General features: G+C 42.9%; 1 protein-coding gene across 2 annotated transcripts; it reads right to left on the bottom strand.

Moving 5' to 3' along the window:
- Positions 1–843: 843 nt before the first annotated feature.
- On the bottom strand, positions 844–17,879 carry Csp2 (chemosensory protein 2). 2 transcript variants are annotated; one of them, XM_076420158.1, is made up of 3 exons: positions 17,721–17,879; positions 6,834–7,023; positions 844–2,297 (listed from the first exon to the last, which is right to left on the bottom strand). In XM_076420158.1, exons 1-3 carry the CDS (start codon positions 17,862–17,864, stop codon positions 2,152–2,154), a joined length of 480 nt encoding a protein of 159 aa, XP_076276273.1. In that variant the 5' UTR covers positions 17,865–17,879; the 3' UTR covers positions 844–2,151. The 2 variants fall into 2 exon arrangements, with proteins under 2 accessions (XP_076276273.1, XP_076276274.1); XM_076420159.1 differs by having other exon boundaries at positions 17,469–17,783.
- Positions 17,880–18,178: the final 299 nt, after the last annotated feature.

Below are 18,178 nucleotides of genomic sequence, written 5' to 3'. Positions count from 1 at the left end.
AAAGCGGGAGATGAAATGGGTCAGAGAATTTTCGTGGAAGCATTCGAGTCTCGCAAGTTATCGATCGTGGAACGGCGTGAGAAGGTAGCATTCGAATGAATCTAATACCGTCTGCCGTATGCTGTACACGCGGCGCGATATCGAAGGATGCATGGTGCAATCGTTGCGCAACGGTTCCCGTAACCGGTGGAATAGCTAGAAAGCGAAACTGTGTACGCGTCGTTAAACGGTCGCCGCTTCGCGTCGGTCTGCCACGGCAGAACAGCAGCGAAGTAGCTGGGTATGTACTCTGTACTCTGTACTGCACCTGGATAGGTATCGATGAATATGATCGTTGATACGGTGAGCGTTTCGAGAGTTGAGACGTTATAAAACGACGCCGATATAAAGTTCCGCCGTATAGTTTCGAGGAATAAGGCTCTGTCTATTGTAATGCAGCGAAATTGAAGCCGGTCGAGTCGCGGGGAATAAAATATAAAATACGAATCCGGCTTATTACTTTCCCACTACTTGCATCCACCATTATTACTGTCCCCGCTTCTGACGTCAGAGAGTCGCAGACGATCGTTCCCCGTTGCTTATTCCCCGGCTTCCTTTCATTTTTATACACCGCTCACGGCTCATGGCTCACGGCTCCACGGCTCACGGCTCACGGCTGCACGACTCACGGCTCCGTGCCTCCTCTCGTTCCGGGAATAAAAATCGCGATACTCTCCGCCGCTGCCGCCGCCGCCTCCGCGCCGAGCGAGCGAACCACCCCCGCGCGCGCGCTGCCTATAACGGAAGGCTTAAATCGAGCGAACAACCGAGCCGCTCCACGGTTCGCCGAGTAAAGCTGCTCTCTTCTCTCTATAGGAAAACATACTTTATTGTAAATATAACATCATTGTGTCTGCGAAGCAACGTGTGAAATACTATGTTTACGGTTAACAAACACCGAGCTCGAGCGTCCGGCGTCGGTGTCATCGATGGCGGATTTACCGATACAGAGAGAGAGAGAGAGTAGGTACGCTCTCGAGCACCGAATTTTCATCGACAAAATCGCACCTACCCATCGAAATTACGCTTCTACGGAGAATTCACAGTCGATTTGTCCCGTAAGTGGACTATCGTATCGGACTGTTCGACTAACGATCATTCGACGAGCATGGAATGGAGCTGTTTCAAGATTTCGCTAATTCTCTATCGGCTGACGACGTTTCCGATATCACCGAATCAAATTTACATTCGTTCGTCGATCGTCTGCTCGACGAAATCCATTGTCGTTTGGGACTGGTCAGTGAATAACGAGAATTTTTTTGAGTTTAACCTCCTCTCTGTGTATGGGGTGCCGATGTATCCCAGACTGATGAAAACAGAAGTAAAAACGTTGATGAATGGAATATTTCTGAAAATTTTCTAGCTATGCTGTCCGTGATATGTTTCAAATTTCTCAAGTATTATACTTGTTTTTTTAACACTGGAACTACCGGATTAGTCAAAATGACTTGTTCCTGATTTGTTCTTTTCGAGAAATTATAAATACGTCTCTCCAAGAGATTCTTTTAGTGAACTTCTCCATTCAAGTACATACATACTTCTGTCTGCTTATGGGATGCAATAAAAAGGTCGACGAATGGAAAATTTTGAAAAATTGTCTAGGAATGCTCTCTATCTGATATATATTCCAAATTGTTTAAGTATTTTATACTTATCTTTTAATACCAGAACTACCGAAAGGGTAAAAATGACTTGTTCTCCCGATTTGTTCTTTCATAAATATTAAAATTGTAAATACGTTTTTCCGAGAAATCTTTTTAGTGAACTTCGCTATCGAAGTACATATTTAAAAGAAGCTGGTACGAGATCTAAATAAATTGAATTTTGTCATTATTAAAAAGCAATGTGTGCCAATTGCGTTTAGCAAAAATCGATAAAATTTCATACTTATGATGCAGACTTTCTCCGTTCACTCTGCTCTACACAGCTCTACACAGAGAGAAGGTTACGAGACCAAGGGGCTGAATAAAAATTCGGTGAATCCTCCATCGAGTGTCACCGGCGTTCCCGCGGCGAAAAGCTTTGGCACGCTCGTAACAATTAGGCTATATCGTCGATCTCCGGATAGAAAAGATATCCATCGGCCGCCATCTCGGTTCTCGTGGTCCCGCGTTAGGAGACTCCGGCGTACTGCTGCACTATCTTGTTCCATTCCTTCGGGTAGGTCCGTTGGATGTGCGATAGGACTTTCTTGATCTGTCGCGTCTCCTCGGGGCTACACTGCGGGCAGGAGCCTCTCAGTACCAACGGCGCCAAGCCTGGATAACACATAATGTTGATTTAAACATCTACAAATTCCTGTATATAAAATTTAGTAAAATTTCACTATACGTATGAATCACATTCTTCAATGAATGTCGAAGTTGTGATTTTATGTAATTAGAAAAGAATGAAAAGAAAGTTCCATCAGCGTAATTGGAATCGTGAGAGTTCTCTTTCATTTTCAAAATATGTTAGTATTCGTCCAGCGCATTTCTCTACATGTATTTCGTTTTAATTAACTTTACATACAGGGTGAACCACGAATCATGATCCGTAGAGTTTACTCTGTTATATTATAGCAGATTTTTTGTTAAAAAGTTTAGAGAAGCGATTTTTTTATTTTGTTCTATTTGCAATTTTTTATGTCATGATATTAGGTTGTGTAATAAATTCCCGCGTTTTTTGTATCTTATTTTTTTCCCGCAATTTTGTGTTTTGTTAGGTATAGTATATATGTATATGTATGCATTCGCAAGTTTTTTTACCACGCTCATATTACCTTGCCAAGTTGTCGTTGTTGTATGTGTCAAATCTTGTTATCGAATTTTAAATCAATTCCCGATGAGCTAGAGACTTGAAACTTTAAACATAGCTCAGAACTGGATGACAATGCAATATTAAAAAACAAATTCAAAGAAAAACTGTGCGTCTAGGAGAAAAAATATTCGGATCGCGTTCAGCGATCCCCACTCCGCGCGCCAGCGCTCCCTACTCTACTACACATATCGGACAATTTCGGACTCCATCAGGAGACGTCGTCTCTCGGAGTCATCCCCGCATTCTATCTCGCGTATTTCCACATATCTGCGTTTCTATATCTTACTATTTCATAACAGTATTACTATATCTTGCGTTCCATTTAAAAAAGGCTAAAAAGTTTATATCAAAATGCACTAAAAAGGATAAAATAATTTTTTTAGACATTAGTGACTACAAATAAAAGAGTGGAGCGCCCACGAAGATTACGTCAATATAGTTTAGCGCTCCACGCTTTTATTTATAGTCAGTAATGCCTAAAAAAATTATTTTCTCCTTTTTAATGAATTTTAATATAAGCGTGATTTTTAAAGTCTTTTTTTATATATTTTTTTTTACTCTACAAACCTATCTAATTTTCAGGCTTATCAATGGAAGTTCCAGGAGGCAGAAGAATTCATTTTCGACATCTGCTCGACAGAGTGGCATCCAAGTTCCAAGTTTTTGAGTAATGCCCATGGAGTGAAGATGGTTAACGGTGGTAAGTGATAGAAATACATTGTAGATACTGTTATTTATACTACATATAAAATACATGTAGAGAAATGCACTGAACAAATACGAACACATTCTGTAAATGTGGTTCACCCTGTATATTTATGTAAGACATTTATGCAAGAGTTAAAATACGTATATCCGGCAATACAGTGAAAATCATGTTAAAGAAATTAGTTTGAACAAAATACATGATAAGAAAAAGAAACATCATCAAGAATTCAATTCCCCTGAATGATCGAAATATCACACTGTGCGCCGCGCCGCGGCTCGGTGGTGTGGGTGTAACTTTATAGAAATTTATCGACAAAGTCTTCTCTTCGGCGAGCCCTCGAAATACGGATATAAATCCGATCTAAGCAATTCGATGACTCGCCGGTTACGATCGCCGGTGCGAGGAGTTCTACCCCCGCGAAATGGGGTTAACTCCGGCGAAGGTCGGTTTATCTTCCGAATCGGGTAGAATAGCAATTCCTACAGTCGCGCGTCGGTTCTTCCCGGTGTTCCCGGAGCAGGCGTTATGTTTTCAAGGTAATTGCGCTTCCTCCCCGAAATTTTTGCCATCGGATATCCCTTCGGATGGAAACGAGAAGACGATCGATACCGGTGGGCGGGAACGCGGCTTTGCGCGGATTCGTCTCTGTTAGATAGTCGCGTTATGCTGAAATGCTCCGCGCGACTCACAGTGATAGATCGACGCTGGGGACACTTGGGGATATATCTTAATTTTTGCTCAAATTTTTTAAAAGTTCCCTGCCATGGAAACATTGCATTCGTTTAAAACAATTGCAAAATATATGGTGAAAAAACTTTTTCTCAAATGACAACGTTTTTAGTGGATACACTGATTTTTCAGTGCGAGATGCTAAAAATTTATTTTCATCGGTTTGTTGGTTCTAACACGTCTGCGAAATTAACAATTTTCAAAAAAATTGCAAAATAAATGGTGAAAAAAGCTTTTTTTTCAAATGGCAACATTTTCCGTGGATACCCTTACTTTTTCAGTGTTAGATGCTAAAAATTCATTTTCATCGGTTTGTTGGTTCTAACACGTCCGTGAAATTAACAATTTTCAAAAAAATTGCAAAATAAATCGTAAAAAAGCAGTTTTTTCTGGTGACAATATTTTTTGTTGACACTCCTGTGTTTTCACTATAAGCTCGTGAAACCTCGTTTCCATCGGTTTGTTAGTCCTAGTTTTATAGTTAAATGAAAAACGAATGACACTTTTTTCGACACGTCTGTCAACAATTTTTAAGATATAGAGAAATCTTTTGGGATTTGTTCATAAGTCTCTAAAGACTACAACATATTCAAATTTGAACAAAATGCGACCCTTGAAGAGAAGAGACAGGCGCATAGATCGCTGGTCGATCGCGTCGCGATAAGAAGTCTGCTGTTCGCTGGTATCACGGATGCCATTCAAGGGTAACGTTCACGAAAACTACGCTGAGTTACGCGACGCAGACGAGTTAACCTTCTCTCTGTGTACTGCTATTCTAATGTTAACCGTGTACAGGAGGGTAATTGGACCCCATACATTTTTCGAGCAAAATAAAAGAAGAAAGTCTGCGTAAGTATTTCTGAAATTTTATTGCTTTTTACTAAACGCAATTGCCACGCATTGCCTTTTACCCCTTGCCGTACCATTTTCTTTACAGTTGCAGTGATTAGAACGTCTTTATCCTGTAGAAGAGTAAACAAAATTTATACAGGGTGTCTCAAAATTCCTTCAACATCCCGAAATGGGAGGGATCATTTGAATCGACATTTTCCTTTGCAAAAATGTCGTCGGCAGCTTTCTTTAGGAGTTATTAACGAAAAACATGGACCAATCAGAGCACGGCTACAGCGGATTAATTCTGGCTGCGTCAACGGCGACGCCGCGCTAAGCGGGACCTGACGCCGTGTTTTTCGTTAATAACTTCTTAACAAAGCCGCGGACGCCATTTTTGCAAAGGAAAATGTTGCTTCAGATGATCTCAGGAACCTCAGATTTCAGGATGATGAAGGAATTTTTAGACAGCCTGTATATTTTGTATGGTACATCAAATTTTATTTCATCTAAAAGGAAAGACACAACATTCATATTTGTTAAAATACGGCAAGGGGTTAATAATGGCAATATAGCATTGATTTAGATTTCGTACCAGCTTTGTTTAAATACTTCAATAGCGAAGTTCATTAAAAAATTTCTCAGGAGAACACATTTATAATTTTAGTATTTCGAAAAGAACAAATCAGGAACAAATCATTTTGACACTCCTCGGAGGAAGCAAAGGATGGACATTCAGAGAAACTTTGTAATATTTCTAGAGGAACATTAACAAGTCCCTAGTAGCACAAAATATTGTATAGACATTTATGTGGTATTAAAAAGAGATCCAATCTGTTTTTAATATTCAAATATACGTACACTATTTATTTTACATTAAGTACACAAATATTTTTTTCAAATATACAGTAAATATGTATTTCATGTTACGAGAAAAAGATTTTTCTCCAAATACACAATGAAGGTCTATTTAATAATGGGAATAGAATATTTTTTCCTAATGTACAGGTAATATTTATTTTATATTATGAGAAAAATATTTCCTTCTCAATATAAAATGAATATTTATTTAATATACAGAATATTTTTTCCCTAATTTTCAAGAAATATTCTATACTTATCATAAAAAAAATATTTGTTCCATAATATTTAATACGCATTTCATATTATGAATATAATATTGGTTTCAAATGCAGAATAAATCTTTATTGAATATTAAACGTAAAATACTTACTTTGAATTTACTGTAAATATATGTTGTGCGTGTCACTTATTTGATATTTTACATTATAAGAATATTATTTAATTATTTCAGATATTGATTGTATATTTTCTGAATATTTACTTTACATATTTAAATATTTCTCTCATATTTGATGAATATTTAGTTTGCATTTTTTTTTAACATTTATTTCATGTTTCCTGTATCCGTATATAATATCTCATCTAATATTTTTTTCATATTAAAAAGTGTGCCTTAAAAAATGTTATTCTAATATCTGAAAAAAATGTTTATACAATATTTTGTGCTACTAGGGGTTGTTGAAGGAAATGCAGTAATACCCGGATACCCGGTTGGCTACACAAGGGTTTTATTTCAACGAAATTTGTTCAGTTCCAACGAAAGTTCATTTTCAAATCTTCGTTCTCATCAGACTGGGGTGAATTTTCACCCCAAACACAGAGAGAGAGAAAGGTTAATGGCGCGGATGAGAGGCTCGCATACTTTTGAGTCGTCTTCCAACGGGATCGCAGGGCGCCTCTCCCAAGGCGCATTTCAGCTGTCTCCTGAGATAACGCTGGTCGCTGAGAGCCATGTTGAGCTGCTCGTCGGAGACCCGCGATCTCCCAGTCTGTCCTTCGTCCGAATCTGCCGCGACCATGCAGACGAGGAGACTGCACGTGACAAACAGCAACTGAAACATTGTTCAGGGAGGAGTTAAGTACCTAAATGTATCTGCTTTCGGTAAATGGAGCAGTGGGAGGACGCGCGCCTGTGCTACGAGGATGGTAGAGCGCGAAACAGTCTTTCGTAGAACGAGAGTCAGGGCATAAAGCAATTAACCAAATTCGTGGGGTCAACGAGAGTCAACAATGCTTATCCGGTACACGGGGGAACGTTATAAATTGAAATCCCGGGATTTATCGACGTCGCTCGGTTCCCGCCGCTAGGACACTCGGTTTCGGATACGTTCGGCGAACAACCACGACTGCCTGCATCAGAATTTCCAGAACCGGTCCGATCAAAATCACGTCGCGTCTTACAAAGGAGATTGGTCGCGCGCGTCTGTTTACCTTGCGTATTGATCGATACCGGTGCACGCGCGCCGTCCGAAGTTTCGAATATAACGAAGGGACAGGTGAAGGGTTCGAGGACGTTGTCGCAGAACAGTGGTCTTCAAACCGTGCTGCTTTCGCTGAACCTGAGGCAAAGTCAACGTTCGCGAAAAGATTCGAGGAAAAGGTCGCGTCAATGTGCCTTAACTCGTTTAATACGGGTCAGTTCTGAAACTGACAAACGAACCTAGCGATTGGCGGTCAAAATTTGTTAGAAAAAAATGTATTTATTTCATAAAAGTGATTTCCAGTGAGGTAATATTTAGATTTCACAAAAAAAAATTAAAATTAAAAGAATTTGCGTTGGGGCGAGTTTTAGATCGTCAAAAACGCATTGAAAGTTAAGTTAACCCTTAGCACTCGAGTGGTAACTCAGAGTCGCCACTACAAATTGCTATTCCATTATTCAAAATATAGTTTAGATTCTTAAACTTTTTATCTGTGCCTATAATGAAAATTTAAAACGTGTGTTTTGTAAATCTACACATGTACAAAGTTTCATTGAAATCGGTTGATGCATAAAAAAGCTATGGGCATTATAAGGTGTAAAAATCTTTGAATTTATAGGGTTTGCGATTCACTTAAATCGCAGATTCTTACAATTCTTCCTATTTCAATCAATTATTGGGTATGGAAATAAGTTTCCGCCCTTTTGGAGATGTCGTTGTACTTGAGTACCGATCGCGTATTTGATGGAACGTAGTAAGTACATGTTTTTGAAAGGTCTATGTCTACGTCGATCGATCTACTGTTGGAAAACGTTTTCACGCTATGGGAATTGTTTATACTCTTCTTTTCAACAAAAAGGGGTGGAAACTTATTCCCATATCCAGTACTTCATAACTACCTTGATCGATTTCGACGAAACATTCTACTTACATGCATAAAAAGTTCAAAAATCGTGATCTTTACTTTCTCCTTCACAATTGCCACCGATAACAATTTTCTTCTAACATCTCAAGAAGCTCAAACTGTTGGGACCAATCTTGAAGAGGTTATTCGCTTCTAAAAGGTGTACCAATACTTTGTACACCGACTGTGGGTCTAAGAGAGCTAGAGATGGATGCGGCCACACAGCAGCAGCTCGATTAAAAAATTACCACACAAAGAAACATCTTTCCGCGGGAATTTCAGCCGACAAACTGATATCTGATTCTGAAGTTTGACGACCACTGTCGTGGAAGAGGCGTATCGAAGCTCGTCCATGGTTTAAGATCGAAGGACGCGCGCGATGAAAGGGGACGCGGTGGGTTGGCTAGGGAATATAGAGCGAATAGAGCGGATAAAGCGGATAGAGCGAATAGCGTCGGTGAACGAGCGAGCGGACGGCAGATACTGGCTAAACGCGGCACCAGCAAAGCACGCCAAAGCTAACATAGCTAAACAAGCAACAACCACGGTGAGTAACGGCGGTATGCGCGTACCTACGACCTCCGTTTGTTTGCCCCTCTTGGCCCGGTGTGCCGCTTCGACACGCTTCCGTGTTTCGTTGCAGTTGTACGCATACCAGTTTACGCGCGCACATTCCGCCTACCTTCTGCCTCCTGCCTCCTGCCGCCATCCGCTATCCGCCAACCGCCACGCGTCGACTAACGAGAGTCGTCTTTTAAATTACTCGGGCCGCGACTCCCGGACCGGTTCCTCCGAATAATATCAACGCGAATAAAACTGCCACATGGTGTTTCCGGTAGGCTCCGCAGCCGCAAACAAACCACCGTACCGCACCATGGAGAAACATCAAACAGACCGGAGAAGAGAACGTGTTCCGCTCGCGGTCCTTTCTGTTGTCATGGTAATGGACTACGTTTACTACTTGGAGGTCGATACAAGTATGTACCTACTTTGCAGCTGGGTTCGAACGTGTTCACCGATTATGTTCGAGGCTCGACGCGAAGCGAATGAACTACATACAGTAAAGTTGCAATCTAGCTCCCATCGCCTGTTCCGAGCAGGGACAGAGATCGTGCAGGGAAACTATTTCTTTATGACTGCGTCGACCGCGCCGAAAGTACAAAGGATGCCGAACGTAGAAAAGGACAGCATGTAAATACTTCTTGGTCCCTCGCGGAGATATCCCCAGTGGAAGGGGTAGGCGAAGGGACAGTGATCGTGGAGGTCCTCAAAGAGCTAGATCGCGACTTTACTGTACTTCGAACAAGTTCGCTAGTTTAACAGTCCGTCTGCCGTCATTCTCTATCGCCAGTCACGAAACCTTTCGTTTTCCATCTGACACGACGAATAATTCTTTCTATCCGTATCCATATTTCTGTCGCGTCATTTTCACTTGTGTTTCCCGCTGCGTCTTCGCGTGCGTTCAAATTACTGCGGGACCAATCGATGGAAAAACGTACGAGCCCGGAGACCGGTGGAACGAGGCTGGTCCATTGAAATTGATACGGAAGGTGCATATTGAACTTGACCCTATCCCCGAGGATTACGTCGCAACGCAAACTAGATCGACGGATTCGACGGATCGGAGAGACGAAATATTGTTTCACGGAGCTGCCTTTCCGAAAGCTGGAGTTGCCGGAGGAGCTGGATCGCAGAGCAGCGTTTACATAGCCCGTAGCCGATGGTGGATTAGTCTGTTCGTAGTGCGTCGGTGCTTGTTCCCGAGGCTTTTTTTCTCTCGGTCTTGACTGGTTCGGCGCAATTGCGAGTTTCGTCGCTGTAAAAAAATGTATGAAACCCGTCTGCGAGGCGAGGGAAGGTGTCGCTGCACAGGAAATAGTTCCAATTAAATCGACGCCGCTTGACGGATGAACATACTTTCGCGAAACGTCCGGGGGCCGTTTGCGCACACGGTGCCATCTCTCTCCACTCTTCTTTTTTTTACTCGTTCCTTTGACACGACGACTCGCCGTGACCGATACTGTAAAGTTCAATTTTATTTTCGTCGGGTCGCGTCGCACCTCTCGATTCCACCGGGGGTGCCGCCTCTAACGATCGTGCTCGTTTTTAAATTACTCGCGTCGCGATCCAGGACACGCGGCTCCTCTGCGCGCTGTTTCGATTTTTCCCGTCAACCCCCGCGTCGCTCTACTGCCTCCCTCTTCCTCGCCATTCGGCCAGCAAACCCCGCGCGCCAAAATTGCTAGGAAAACTCGTGAATATCGAAAAGCGGGTCGGCTAATCTTTGTCGCGACCAAACGAAATTCCGTCGATGCCAATGACGATCTGCAATCCATATTTAAAACCATCTGCCTCTGTGGTTTTTCAGCGAATTATTACAATTGCTTCGAACGATTCGAGTACAACCTTCGCACCAAGTTACGGATGGGTCGTTCCATGCGAAATCGGACACTGTACGGGATTTCAATTTATAACGTTATGATATATTCATAATATCAAGAATAGATGTTAGGAAGTACAAAGAAATTTATAAGCAATGATAACGGTAATTTAAATTATATCTGGAAAAGTACTAAATAAGTAACAAGTAAACAAATATAAATTTTATTTTTAATTTTAGTGTAAATTTCATCCCGTATGTGCTCGACCGTCAGAGGTTGTATACAATCACGGTGCAGCGTTCTCATCAAATTATTTTAGTTTCGTCAACCTTCAAATGTCCATCTTTTTAAAAACAGATCCGTAAAAGGGACATTTGGGATTATATCCTCATTTTTGTTCAAATTTTTTTAAAAAGTTCCCTGCTATGAAAACGCTGCATTTGTTTCAAACGCGTGCGAAATAAATGGTGAAAAAAACATTTTTTTCAAATGACAACATTTTCAGGGGATACTCTTATGTTTTCACTATAAGCTCCTACAAACTCATCTCCATAAAGAACAAAATCCTCTTTGGACAATGTCTCCTTTATGGACATTTGAAAATTGATGATTATTCTTTATTTATAACCGAAGACATCGGCGACAGAGGTCACTAAAGACTACAACATACTCAAATTTGAACAAAATCCGAAACATTACTCCAAAAAGTGTGGCTCCCGTTGAAAAGTATAAATTGTGTTGTATATATCGACCACTGCTGGGATTTCAATTAATTCCACGAGAACAAACGGAGGAGCAGATAGATTCGATGAGATCTGTTCGAAAACGAAGATTCGCGACCCCTATGTCGTGTCCCCGGACTCGTCAGATGCGAGGCTACGAGTTTCGATTCGCCCCGTGGGATGCTAATAATTGGTACGGTTCGGTAAATCACCGAGGGCCTGTAGGCTCGCGTTGCCGGGATGATTTGTGGATTGGGATGCGGGCTCGGTCCGGGCTCGGGCTCGAGCTCACGCGGACGCAAACCGCTTACTTCCGCGAGCCGGCGTGGATTATAAGAATTATTGGCCGGTCTAAATGGCAAATGGCCATGATATAGATTTTATTGCCGTCACGTTGACTGCGAACGACTGTAGCCGTAACGTTCGCCGGGTTATTACGTCCGAGCGAGACGCTGACGGTTCCTGTCGACCGTGTGCTCCCGTTCGTACCCGCTCTCGCCAACGAGTGAGCGAGTCCTTCCTACAGTCCCGTTGATTATCGTCACAGTCTATGAATGATAATTCACCGGTTAAACGGGACACCGAGAGACGGAAAACTCGCACCGCTTCCACCCATAATATTCCGTTATAGTTATTGTCCGCAGCGGCCGCGCGCGTTCCGTTTTCGCTTGCGCTTGCGCTAACTACATAGAGAACAGATACGAACACGGACACGCACACAACGGCTCGATAAACAATAATTTATTGTTCGTGTACTGGCCGAGCAACGGGCCGGCCGCGCCGCGCCGCGCCGTGTTGTTCGTAGTTATTAAATTAATTTACAATCGTCTAGTTATCGACTCGCAACCGATGGACAATAATTACACAGCTCGGTGATTCACGGTCGATATCGACAACGCGCGGCGTATGGATTACGATTTAACGCGCGAAGAGACCCAACGCAAATACCAACGATCATCGCGTCGCTCGGTATTAACGAGGCTCCCGTCGGTTCGCTTCGCTTCGCGTCGCGGCCGCGAATTATTCGCGATCAGAGCTAACCGGACACCCCGACGACTCGCATTAACCGTTCACCCTCTCTCTCCCTCTCTCTCTCTCTCTCTCTCTCTCCGCGGTCATCGGTCCAGTCTGAATGGACGTTCCGGTTCAGCTGGTTTTATTTCTCCTCATTTCCAATTCGATCGCTTCCTTACACAACGATTACTGTCGTCGCCGATTTGTTTCTATCGTAAAGGTACGTGTCTGTTCATCTGAGAGCAGAACTGTTGAAACTCGAAAATATGTATAATATCAGTACCTTTATACCAAAAGTTTTTTTTTTATGCATGTCCTTTCTTAGTAATTTATGTTAAGTCTTTGTTCTATGTAAACATTTGTGTATAAATGGACCTCGGTCCGTTCGTAATAAATAAATAAAAGAATAAATAAATAATTCTAAAATCTGGGACAAGTTACGAGTTATATATTCCTCTGACGTACATGTGTCCGGTACTGGGATAGGGTGACTTTTTCCCCTCAATTCGTGCTGGGTCCCCTCATCTGATTAGGCTACCGGTCTTCGTCTTTGGTAAAACGTTGAGCAATCCGGTTGCCGGTCATCGAGAACCGTCATGGTATTCGATACGTCGCGTCGATTTCGCGTCGCGAAGGCCGTCTGATCGGAAACAAGCGGGAGAACGCCGAGGAAATCGGTTTGTTATTCCTCGGGAGCAGTCGTAACGTAAGCGCTCGGCCGCGGCACGCACGAGTTATGACGTTGCGACGCCCTCGATAAAGGTTTTGTCTCGATCGTTCGAGTGGAACCCGAGTTACGTGCCGGAATTTAATAACTCGTTCTCGCGGTCGACCGACAAGAAAATCGGCGGGCGGCAGCGAATTGATCGATCCATCGCGAATGCACGCAATTTCGTTGACGCGCGACGTCTACCTAGCTAGATCCGATACTCGTTCGAGCGTCGACGATCCCGCGAGCCGATATCTTCGTCGCAATGAAACGACTGCGAGATTCGTTGCCTCTCGACGTTTATTGGTGGCTTAATACCTGGAAGAATTCAACCGGTGAGCCCAGCTCGACGAATCGCGGCGAACGCGAAAAGAAACTCGACGATCCTATGAAACTCCGCGCCTCGAAGATCTTCGTCGAGAGCGCTTACACTGCTCGCTCCCGTTTCCCATCTCTCCTGTTTTCCGTCTCTCCATTCGAACGGTGAATCGTCACGGTCTACAAACCTATCGTCGCGACATTCCGTTTTTATTGCACTCTCGAGACGATTCGCAAGAAACAGTTCGCCGTGCCTGCGAAGTGCCGTCGACGTAATTACACGGTTCTCAGCTAATTATAAACGATAGTCGCTCGACAGTCCTTCAGAAATCGAAGACAAGTGAATCACGATGTTGCAATAAATCCTTCGATAACAGGTTTCTAGAATTTCTCGATGAACGTTCGGGAAAATTCTCCGTGAACCCGAGATCACGCGATAGAAATATTTTCTGCGCTGTGACGAAACGAGTGGAGAAAGTGTTTTAGAATTGGCAACAGCGGCAGCTAGACGGCGCCGGCGATGTTTTACGACTCTATGGAGGAAAACGATTCTCGGACGAGCAGCTCTGTTCAATCGAATTCGAACGTAACTCCGCACAGCTTCGGAAAAAAAGCTTCTAAAGTCTTGCGCTCGAGCGTGCCACGTCGAGCGCGAGAATCTCCGCGGTGTAGTAGTTCGCGTGCAGCTAGTTTAGCGCCGTAATGTTCGCCAAATTCCGTATCGCTTTCCATATTCTCGTGCGCTGAACGCGATTCGATTATCAAGTTATCCTATCGTTGGGATAGCCCGAAGTTGAATAACTTGCTTGCTCCCGAAGATACAGAATTATCTGTAGTCGCCTCGAGACGAAGTTGCGCGGTACCAGCGAAAGTTGTTTCGTCCCGATCCCGGATCCATTCGTTTGTCTTGCGCGGCAAGTTTTTCGCTGGTTTCACCGATTCTACCGCGCAGCAGGAGTAAACTTCGAGTCTGCCTCGCGACGATGAGTTTGTACTTTTGTACGAAATCTGACACTTTCGCTGATAGCGTTTATTTCGTTAATGGCTTCGCAGATGTTCTTTAGGGTAGTGGTAATAAGAGATCGTGCAACGAGGGGCTAGTTTCGCGCGGAACGAACAAGCACACCAGAGAGACGACTTCAATCCATTATTTTTTCTTGCGCGGTTAGTTTTTCGCTCGTTTCAACGATTCTCGTACATCTTTGAGTCTGTCTCGCAATGATGACTTCGAACAAAATCTGTGGACACCTTCGAAGCCTAGCGTTTACTTCGTTAATGATTTCGCAGATGTCTTTTAGGGAACTGGCAATGAGAAACGCAGCTCTATTGAGACTGTAAAAGAGATCGTGTGACAAGGGACTAATTTTAAAGAACGAACAAGCAGACCAGAGAGACAACTCCGAATACATTCGTTTGTCTTGCGTGGCAATTTTTTCACTCGTTTCAACAATTCTTTATGCAGCCGGCAACCAACTGATCGTACAGTACTGTACAAGTTCTAGTAGGTCTCGATGACTACGAAAAGAATCTATGGACACTTTCGTTGCTTTTTTTTATAGTGAAACTTCTTTGCTAAGGGGCTACAATTTTCTAGCGTTACGGAAGTCGAGTGTGATGAAAATTTTTAACGGAGGAAAAAACTAACTTTCTTACCCCGACAGGATTCGAGAACCCCGGTCTATCGCTTGGTAGTCCAACTCCTTAACCGCTTGGACAACCGACGATCTTAGAATAATAGCGAACATTTTTCATTTAAGACGTTTTTTGAAGTGAAACTTCTTTGCTGAGTGGCTACAATTTTCTAGCGTTACGGAAGTGACAAAATTTCGCGAATAACCTCGAATAGTTTGACAAGTAACATTTTCATAATTAATTTACTAACTTTAAAGACTTCATTGGTGAACTTTTAAGATTGCAGAATGTAGAATGAAGCCTTGGCTACATTCCCATTTCAGTTTTATGCAGGTTTGATGCTTAAATTGTTAGTTATTAACAAATTTTGGAGAAGTGGTACATTACGTATGTCTGTCCTTGTCGCACAGTTCGACCCTCCTTGTTTTATGCATTATGGGAACTTCCGAAACAATCTGCCCGCGCAACAATTGTTAATAACTAATTAACCAGAGTTAATTTGTGAATATTTGCAATTGGATAACATAGAATCAACCTCCAGCTACTTTCACATGCACTTTCTCGTCAGATTTTGTTCCGACTGAAAGATTTATAAACAATTATCCAACCTCTTGTTCCAAACTAATCTGAAAAATGTTGACAGGTGTCAGGTAAGTAAAAAAACATACGCGTGGAAAACCACGCGCGGCAAAAGTAAAACTTCTTGCAGTCTAGTAATGTTTAGAAGTAAATTAAGATTGGAAATGGTAAATAATCCGAATGAAGCGCCAACAAGATCAGGAACAACTCTTGATGCAGTATGTGCAAGACATTTAGACAAAGTTGAATGAAGAATATTTATATCATATTTTGCCTATCACAAGCTAATTGTTTCAATGATAGAATCATAGAAAATTATAGAACATAGAAAAAAATAATGAAGGATCAATTTGCGACGCAAAGAAGGAGAGCGTATGGGAAAGAAAAAGACATAGTTCATAGAATTTCCCATACGCTCTCCTTCTTTGCGTCGCAAATTTTGATCGTTCATTATTTTTTTCTATGTTCGATAATTTTCTATGATTCTATCATTGAAACAATTGGCTTGTGATAGCTAAAATATGATATAAATATTCTTGATTCAATTTTGTCTAAATGTCTTGCAAATACTGCATCAAGAGTTGTTCCTGATCTTGTCGTCGCTTCATTAGGATTATTTACCATTTCCAATCTTAATTTACTTCTAAACATTACTAGACTGCAAGAAGTTTTACTTTTGCCGCGCGTGGTTTTTTTTGTTATGACAATTTCGCATTCACCACGAAAGAACCGTTGCACTAATAATATGCATGTTAATAATTTTATTTATGACAATTTCGCATTCAGCACGAAAGAACCTTTGCACTAATATAATATGCATACTAATAATAATTTATTTATGACAATTTCTCATTCATCACGAAAGAACCTTTGCACTAATAATATGCATACTAATAATAATTTATTTATGACAATTTCTCATTCATCACGAAAGAACCTTTGCACTAATATAATATGCATACTAATAATAATTTATTTATGACAATTTCGCATTCATCACGAAAGAACCGTTGCACTAATAATACGCATACTAATCATTTATCTCTATCTACACCCAATAAGCAAGAAGTTTCACTTCTTTGTAAGTTTCACTTGATTTTTAAATAATATTTGATCCCCTCAGTGTTACAAATCCATTTGCTCACTGTCCCTCTTCCGATATCGGTAACGCCGATTTAAACGGGACCTACAGTTTTAATTAATGTGGGTTCCTAATCAGAGGAGACGACAGCTTCGTCGTTTATTTCGTTAATAGTTTCGCAGATGTTTCTTAGGGATTGTTTTTTCAGGAACTGGTAATGAGAAGGCAGCTCTATCGAGACTGCGAAAGAGACCGCGCGACAAGGGGCTAATTTTCGCTCGGGGAACGATCCGCGCAGATCAGGAGACGGCGCGGCGGAGGACGCACGAACGAGCGACGATCGCGATTCGTGGCGCGTATATTCTGTTCCGGAGAAAAGCTACAGGTACGTGCCCGAGGGACCGTCGATTCTCTGGCTTGCCTCCTAAATATTCAAAGTGTAGAAGGAGAGAGCCGCGATCGGTCACGATATCGAATTTGCCGGTCCTGTACAGAGGCAACGGAGCCAACGAAACCAGAAGAGCTAGGGGCTGCACGGTATTCATCCCCCAGAGAAGGGGAGGTAAGAGCCCGCTCTCCGCTCCGCAGCGAATCGTCGAATTGCTCCCGACAGGCACAGAAACGTGGGGCGAGGCGTGCCTCCCCGCCGGATACTCCGAAACTTTAAATCAGCCGGCGCACGTGTACAGGGCGTGCGTGTGTATCTACATCTACCTGTTGCACGTTCGTCACTCACCTTGATCGTCGAAGCCATGCCGAGGGCTCTTGGTTGCGCGGCGCTGAGCGATGAGTCCCGCTGCTTTCTCGCGACGAATCGCTGATTCACGAATTACGACAGCCTCGGAAAGAGAGAGAGAGAGAGAAAAAAAAAGAAACGATTTCGGATTTGAACGAGGAAGCACTACCCTGATGGATCGAACACGGACTCGTTGCGAACAGTGATCAAGGGTCCTCGAAGGTGGAAAAAGGCTGCTAGGTGTCCTCTCACCTCGAAATCTCGGAACGCACTGGCCCGCGAGGTACGTCCGTGGCCTTCCCTCCCCTTCTTCGACCAATAAATACGAAAGTGTGTGCGGTGGCCGGCGACAAAGACGGCACGATATATACCAGCCGGTACTCCGTCTCGGAACATCGTAGAGGAGCACCGTAAAGGTTAGAAGGTAGGGGGACCCAGACGCGCGGTGCGTGAGTGTGCGCCGTGCACAGCTGCACCGCTGCACTTTTCTCCCCTTCGCCCTTTCTCGCCCTCTTTCTCCCTCTCCTCTATTCGCTTTCGTCTTCTCCTCGCTTCTCTTCACTCCTGTTCGCGCCGTTGCACTTTCGTTACCCAACAACGAACGTGCTGCGTTTCGCCGCACGACGAGATCGTTCGTGACGCTTTCTTACCCGAGATTTAACCTCCTTTTCTCAATTCCACTTAGCGCTTCTTTCCGGTTTTGTTCTCGC

This window comes from Lasioglossum baleicum, chromosome 3 (assembly GCF_051020765.1).
Source record: "Lasioglossum baleicum chromosome 3, iyLasBale1, whole genome shotgun sequence".
NCBI lineage: Eukaryota > Metazoa > Arthropoda > Insecta > Hymenoptera > Halictidae > Lasioglossum > Lasioglossum baleicum.
Note: the sequence above shows the minus strand (reverse complement) of the source record. Positions and strands in the feature narration are given on the sequence as shown.